The sequence below is a fragment of the Ursus maritimus genome, unplaced genomic scaffold (genome assembly GCF_017311325.1).
Source record: "Ursus maritimus isolate PB19 unplaced genomic scaffold, ASM1731132v1 scaffold_2, whole genome shotgun sequence".
Taxonomy (NCBI): domain Eukaryota; kingdom Metazoa; phylum Chordata; class Mammalia; order Carnivora; family Ursidae; genus Ursus; species Ursus maritimus.
In genome coordinates this window covers 17043894-17050558 of record NW_024424452.1, presented here as the reverse complement: position 1 = coordinate 17050558, position 6665 = coordinate 17043894, and the positions used below count along the sequence as shown (strand labels likewise).

At 63.1% G+C, this 6665-nt stretch overlaps 2 protein-coding genes across 4 annotated transcripts in view; both read right to left on the bottom strand.

Moving 5' to 3' along the window:
• Positions 1–6: 6 nt before the first annotated feature.
• Positions 7–3642, bottom strand: PRRT2 (proline rich transmembrane protein 2). Of its 2 annotated transcripts, XM_040635100.1 has the most exons (3): positions 3500–3642; positions 1843–2809; positions 7–1451 (listed from the first exon to the last, which is right to left on the bottom strand). In XM_040635100.1, the coding sequence occupies exons 2-3, from the start codon at positions 2743–2745 to the stop codon at positions 1257–1259; spliced, it is 1098 nt and encodes a 365-aa protein (XP_040491034.1). In that variant the 5' UTR covers positions 2746–2809; positions 3500–3642; the 3' UTR covers positions 7–1256. The 2 variants fall into 2 exon arrangements, with proteins under 2 accessions (XP_040491034.1, XP_040491033.1); XM_040635099.1 differs by having other exon boundaries at positions 1312–2809.
• Positions 3643–4754: 1112 nt separating this feature from the next.
• Positions 4755–6665, bottom strand: part of MAZ (MYC associated zinc finger protein) — a 23588-nt gene continuing 21677 nt past the window's right edge. For both annotated transcript variants that reach the window (XM_040635097.1, XM_040635095.1), the window contains one exon: positions 4755–5852. In XM_040635097.1, the coding sequence (XP_040491031.1) occupies positions 5692–5852 (161 nt within the window). In that variant the 3' untranslated portion in view covers positions 4755–5691. The remainder of the gene's footprint in view (positions 5853–6665) is intronic.

Sequence of the window (6665 nt, the reverse complement as noted above, 5' to 3'; positions counted from 1 at the left end):
TTTTTTTTTTTTTTTTTTTTTTTTTTTTTTTTTAAGAAAACAAAACCCGCCAACTCCGAACAGCGTCGTAGCTCGGTCCCTGCCTCCCTAGCGGACCGTCGCGTGCAACAAACCTCCCTCGTCCTCTTGGAAAATAATTATAGAGCTCCCCGCCCCTCCCTCGCTCCCTGCATCTGGGAGCTTTGGTCCTATTTCGGGGTTCTTTCGTTACAAACCACGTGAATGACCCCAGCCCCGACGCCTTTAAGAAACTCGCCGAGCGGTTTAAAAGCCCAGGTGGGGCTGGTCAGCTCCGGCTGATCAGAAAGGGTCAACAGCCGCGCCCTTCCTCCTCCCAGGTGCATGCTCAGAACAGAGCGAGCAACAGTGCACGACACCCCTCACAAGTCCCCAGACAAGGCCTGGCTTGCCGGCTCTGCGACCCAGAGGCGCCCTGGGGGCGTCAGGACCTGGGTGGTCCCAGCAGAAAATAGTCGTAACCCGGGCTGAGGAGCCCTCCCCTGACACCGCTCCCCTCCCCCAGCCTGATCTAAATGCTGGAGTTTTTGCAGAGAAAACGGTAGCAGGAGGGAGGAGGAGAGGATCCTGAGGGGAGAGGAGCCAGGAAGAGGAAGGGGGCAGAGGGTGTGGAGGGGGAAGGGGAGATGATAAAGGGGAGAAGGAAGAAAGGAGTGGGGGAAGATGCCAAGACAGTGAAAGTTGAAAGGGGGACACCAGGGCTAAGGTGCAAGGAATTGGGGAAGTTGGGAGGAGGGAGTGCAGGGAGGCTCGGAGCGATGCAGGGAGGCTGAGAGCAGAGAGAGTTTGGGAGACGTTCAGGTCAGGGAGATTTCCAGAAGTGCAGGGAGGTTTCCAGAAGTGCAGGGATAGGGAGGCCAAGAGGCTGGAAAGGATGCAGGCAGAAGTGCAGGGAGGTTGGGAACAGTGCAGGGAGAAGAGAGGCCTACGGTCGGCACAGAGAGTCAGCACAGGAGCCCGGCAGGATGCAGGAGCAGGAAAGAAGCTGTAAACAAGGCCGCTCAGGCTCCCTTGGTCCCTATGGGTGCGGGCCTGGGCCATCGATTGGGCTCCCCCCAGGGGAAGATGGGCCCAAGGCAGCTCCCAACAGGAAGAAAAGTCTTGGAATGCGGGGCAGAGCCCCTCACTTATACACTGTGGGAGAGGAGAGGGAGGGACAGACAGAGACGGTGGGGGGAGAGACAAGGAGAGACAAAGGAGAAGTAGGGAGGACAGACAGGAGAGAGCAGGGGCAGGGGTTAGTAAAGCTGCCCTTGCCAACCCTTCCATTCCTCCCAGCCTGTCCCAGACCCCCACTCACCGCCTAAGTTGATGACGCAGGAGGCGATGATGATGAGGACCCCCCCTACCAGCGCCACGATGCTTAAGAGCTTGGCCACGCGGCCCAGACGCTGGGCCCCATCCACGTCCCCCTGCTGCAGGCTGTTCCGGGACTGGGGTGAGGGTGAGGGGTGGGGCATCGTGGGCCCAGGTCAGGAGAACGCAGCCCAGCAGGGATCAGGTGAAAGAGTTGTCCAGAGGAGACAGGCAGGCCCCGTGGACAGTGGTTAGAAGGGGAAAGAGGGTTGGAGAGGCAGGGGCGGAGGGCACAGGTCAGCAAGGCTGTGTGAAACATGTCTTGACCTCCCTCCCACCTGAAGGGGTAAGGCGGTGGTGGCTCAGAAGGGGAAGTCCCAGGGAGAGGCCAGAAAAAGCCCCAGACTTGGGAAGTGAGATCCATGCAGAGAGGAGAGGGAAGGCAGGGCTTCTCCTGGGGTTCTGTCCCAGTGCTGGCAGGAAGCTGGAAGCCACAGCAGGCCTGGGCCAGGGTCCCGTGGGGCTCACCATGACAGCATAAGCGAAGGCCACGATGTTGACAGGCCACATGGGGCAGAAGCAGGACAGGATGGCGAGGATGATGTAGTCCCGAGGTTTCTGGCTGCCTTCACCCCCCTCCACCCCAGACCCTGCCAGCTGGGAGCTGGGGTGGCGGCTCAGGCTACCTCGGGGAGATCCTGGATGCCCACTGTGAGCCCTTCCTAGTCGGTCCTCCTCCACCAGCTGCTGCAGCACTCGGGGAGGAGCCCCATTGGCTGGGTGGGTTTTTGTGGAGGGTGGCGAGTGAGGCTGCGGGGCTGGGCCCTCTTCCTCGCCCCCAGCCTGCAGGGGCATCACTGCCCCGTTCTCTTGCTTTTCCCCCACATTCTCAGTCAGGACCTCAGGGGTGGGGTCCTCCTGGGTAGGGGGCTCGGGCTGAAGAGCTGACTTGGGGGTGGGCTGGGAACCTGGCTGGCAGTCTGGCTGGGGGTCTGACTGGGGGTCCAACTGGGGAGCAGGCTCTGAGGCTGGCTCAAGTGGGGCTGCAGACCCCAGATCGGACCCCTGGTCTGCAGTGACCTCTTTATTCACTTCTGGTTTGGGCGCTGGCTCTTGGCATGCTTCTTCGGGGCTGGGGTTGGCATTTGGTTCCCCTCCTGGGCTTGAGCTGAGGTCTTTGGCCTGGGCTGTTTCTGGGGCCCCAGTTGGGGTCTCTGTGGTTTCTGGGGCCAGCCCAGCTTTGGCTTCTGAGTCCACAGGGGCCCCAGTGATGTCTGGGCCCCGCTGCAGGCCCTCTGGCTCATCTGGGACCCCAGCTGGGACCTGGAGAGGGCCAGTTTCGGCTTCAGAATGGCCAGGCCCTTCTCCTTGGGTTTGGGGACCCTCTTCTATCCCCTTCATCTCTGAGCCCTCAGAGCCGCTGGCTGCCATCTTGAGAGGGGAGAGAGGAGAGGATCTCGAGGGAGAGCCTGGAGCAGCAGAGACAGCAGCAATCCTGAAAGAGGAGGAGACAGGTTTGGTGTGAGGAGGAAAGGTGGCTCTCAGCACTGCAGCTGGAGAGGGCTGTGCTCCTGTCTTAGGGCCAGCCTCGGGCTGCCTCTGGGGAGAGGAAGAAAAGTTGGGGTTTCCTTTGCCTTGGGGTGGGACATCCCTGGGGAGGAGTGTTCTGCTCAAAGTCTTCTGCTTGGAGAGCCCTGGGAAGATTAACCCTTTTGTAAACAGGACCCTCCCAGGGTCCCTTCCTGGGTCCGACGGACAAGATCCAGCCTCTGCGATCCTAGCAGATGCCCCAGCACCCCGAAATCAACAAGCTGTGCAGACGCTTGTACACTCCGACAGGCAGACAGGCACACTGGGCAGAGGACCGACACTCACATTCCAATCCCCCTGCAACCTCCCTTCCTCCCCGCGCGCCCGGCCGGTGCAGCTTTCTCACTGCGCGCCTGGGGCGCAGACGCCCCCGCCCCTCCCCGGGGGACCTGGGCTTCTCCTCGGAGCCCCTTCTCGGCCCCTCTCGCAGGGATTCCCTCGCCCCCGGGGGACCGGCGCCTCCTCCTCCCATTGGCGTGGCGCGCCCAGCACCACCAGGCAGTCCGCCGGGCGCCCGCATTCCGGTGCAGCGCTCCCGGCGTCCGCCGTCTGTCCGCGCACTCCTCCCCGCAGCCTCTGTCCATCCCCGTCTCACCTCGACGCCGGCCTCTAGACTGCTCCCGCTGCTGCTGCCACCGCCGCCCCGTTGCAGCAGCCGCAGCCCGGGAGGGAGCGAGTCAGCGAGCGAGGGAGGGAGGCGGCGGGTCTCCCCTCCCCTCTGCTCGTCCCCTCCTCTCGCTCCTCTCAGGTCCCCTCCCCTACGCTCCGCTGCCGCCGCGCACCGCCCCCGCCCCTCGCTCGCCTCCCGCCCCTCCCGGCCAGCCCAAGGGAGCCACGCGTGCCAGGCCCCGCGTTACCCGGGCAACCGGCCGGGCAACCACTCGCGCCCCCTCCCTGCCCCTTCCCACGCGCGCTTCTTGGGGGTGCCCCCTTCCCAAGCCCCGGGCCCCTCCCGCCAACGGTCACCGGGGGTCCTGGCAGAGGCAGGGGGCTGGGGGAGACGGAGAGGGGTCTGCGAGGAGACAGGACCTGTGAGACAGGCGGGACCCGGTGGTGGCACCGCTACAAGCGGAAAGAGGGGAAGGGAAATGAGGCAAACTTGGGGAGGCTGCTCAGGAGGAGCAGGGTGGGGTTCGAAGAAAAGGGAACCTGCAGTACAGGAAACCCCTCTCCCCTCGAAGCAGCAGCAGCAGAAATGGGTGCTGGAAGGCTCCCGGTGCCTGGAGCAGGACTCAAAAGGGAATTGCAGGGCAGAGGCTGCAGGGGCAGTCTGGAACAGGAGGGGGCTGGGCCCCGGAGCCCGTAAGCGCTGAATGGACCACACCAAGAGCGAAGGGAGCAGGTGGGGGGGGGGGGAGAAGCGCAGTTTTTCTTGGCACCCGCACCGCTCCCAGTCCCGGGGCTGACGTCCCCATCCTTTCTGCAGCTCCATCACCCACTGCCACCTTTCAGGACCTTAAGGGTTGTGCAGGTACTCGGCAGGGGTCTGAGCAGCAGGCGATGGGCGTGAGTGGGGGAGAGCAGCATTTGTGTCTGGTAACTGCTGGGGCTTCTCACCCAGGCCTCTTCAAACCTCCAGTGGCTATTCTGGGCCTGCCCAGATTGGGTATTCCCTGGAGACCTGGGAGTCCTGGAACCTGCTCTCCAGTCACCGGAGCCCTGGCCCCACCCTGAATCTGGGCTGCAGCCACGGGTGCTGCCTCTGCCGAGGGAGGAGCCGGAGCCCCAGAGCCACACAGGCCCAGGCCTGAGCAAGGCTGGGACTGACACCAGGCCCAGGGAGAGACGCCTTGGGGGGTGGGAAGTGGGGGGCTTGGGGAGAGCAATCCATCCACTCCAAAGTCAAGAGACAGGTTTTTATTTAAAATTTATTGTAATGGGGTCCGCGCAAAAGGAGGGGGTGAAGGGTGGGGAACATGCAGGGGACACAGGAACACGATGACATGGCCAGGGCCACAGCTTCTGTCGTGGGGGAGAGGGATGAAAAGAAAAGGCCAGGGCTGGAGCTGGGGTGGAAGAGGGACGGGGGAGACACTGTGACTGCATTCCCCCACCCCCAAGAAGCACCTCTAGTCCCTGGATCCCCCCGTTTACCCTGGCACCCTAAAATTCCATCTCTTGTCCTGCCTCTGGCCCTAGTGGCTCCTTCTTTTGCTCCCCTTGACTTGTTTTCCCCTGACAGATTCTCAAGTAGGACGATGTTTAGGGCCTGACCCCAAACAACCCCACCTTATGAAGGTACTACCGTTGCCTTCCCTGCTTCTGCCCCTTCTCCAATCTCACCTTTTCCCCTCTCTGGGACAGAATCTTTGATTCCCCTCCTTCCTCTCCTCCCTCCCCCTGGAAAAAAAAAAAAAAAAGCACCAACTCCCCAGGGAGGGGCAGCAGACAGTAGTGGGGGGGATGGAAGGAGGAGAGCAAGGACCATCAAGGAGAAGGCTCACAGATCCCTGGAAGGGCAGGGCAGGGGGTTACAGAGAGGAGAGGGGGTGAGGGCAGTGGCCGCTCCTGTCCTCTGCCACCCCTGCCCACTATCCAGGGGGCTTCAACACAACCGAGGGGACAGGTGTGTGTGGGGTCAGGTCTGATAGGGAGAAGAGAGGAGCAAGAGAAACAAATCGTTAAAACCTAGCGAATTCCCCTAAGAAACATCTCTTCCTCCTTTCCTTCTGGAGGCTCCTTGGTTGGTGGGGAAGTAGTGAGGAGTTGGTAGGAAGAGAGGGGAAGAGGAGACGGTACCAAGGGACTTTCCTCCACTTTCCACTCTCCCCGCCACCAACTTGGAGCTCACCAGGGCTGAGAGGAAAGTGGCTGAGAGCTCACAGGCACCCCCTCGGCCCCCGAGAGGGAGCCCACGGCTGTGGGGGGGGCTGCCACCGCTGCTGCCGCGGCTGCCGCAGCCGCTGCCGCCGCCGCCGCTGCCGCCATAGGACAGACCTCACCGGTACCTGCAAGGGGAGGAACACCCCATCACAGCGCAGTCCGATCAGCAAGAGCCCCTGGCCCCAGACTCGTTCCCAGACTGCCTCCCCTGGGACACAGCCGTTGCTCACTTCCTGTCTGGTCCCCGGAGGCTTCCACCTGCATCCTTTCCCAGTTCTCCTGAAGGGCCCTCCCTGTCCCCAGAAGTCTCCCTAACTTCAGTGGGGGATGGGCGTCCCTGGCCTTCCTGAGATCCCCTACTGGGCCCTTTGAGCCCCCTCGCCCCACACACCCCATCCCACCCCCCCCAGCCATGCCCCACGCCTTGCCTGGTGGGTGCGGGGTCCCCCTCAGCAGGTGGGCTGTGGCTGGGGGGCGTCTCCCGGGACAGGGGGGGCGGCCCCCCCCAGATGGGTCTGCATGTGGCCGGCCAGCTGGGCAGGGGTCTTGCAGTGCACGCTGCACAGCTTGCACAGGATGCGGTCAGCCCGCGGGGCCTGGAGCCCGTGGTCCTTCACCGCGTGGATGCGCAGGTATGCTGCTGTGGTGAAGCCTAGTGGGGGGGGGGTGGATTGGGATGGGGGGACGGGGGGGTCAGCCAGGCGGAGACCCCAGAGACGGGGTTGTTCTCCTAGGCTGGGGACGCCCTCCTCAGATGGCCCTGTCCTCCTCCCACCACATACATCCTTGGTAAACTGGGGCCAACTACTCTGTGGGGGCCGGTGGGGCGCAGCGCCTCCCTCAGCTTGGGGCCTGGGTGAGTGGTGTCAGCTTCTCAGCCGCGGGACCCACAGAACCTATTTTCCGTGGCTAGGGGGAACCTCTCCCGGGGGGGGGGG

What these genes read in the sequence shown, in the direction of transcription:
- PRRT2 (XM_040635099.1), bottom strand. Translation starts at nt 2,745, where the DNA reads ATGGCAGCCAGCGGCTCTGAGGGCTCAGAGATGAAGGGGATAGAAGAG.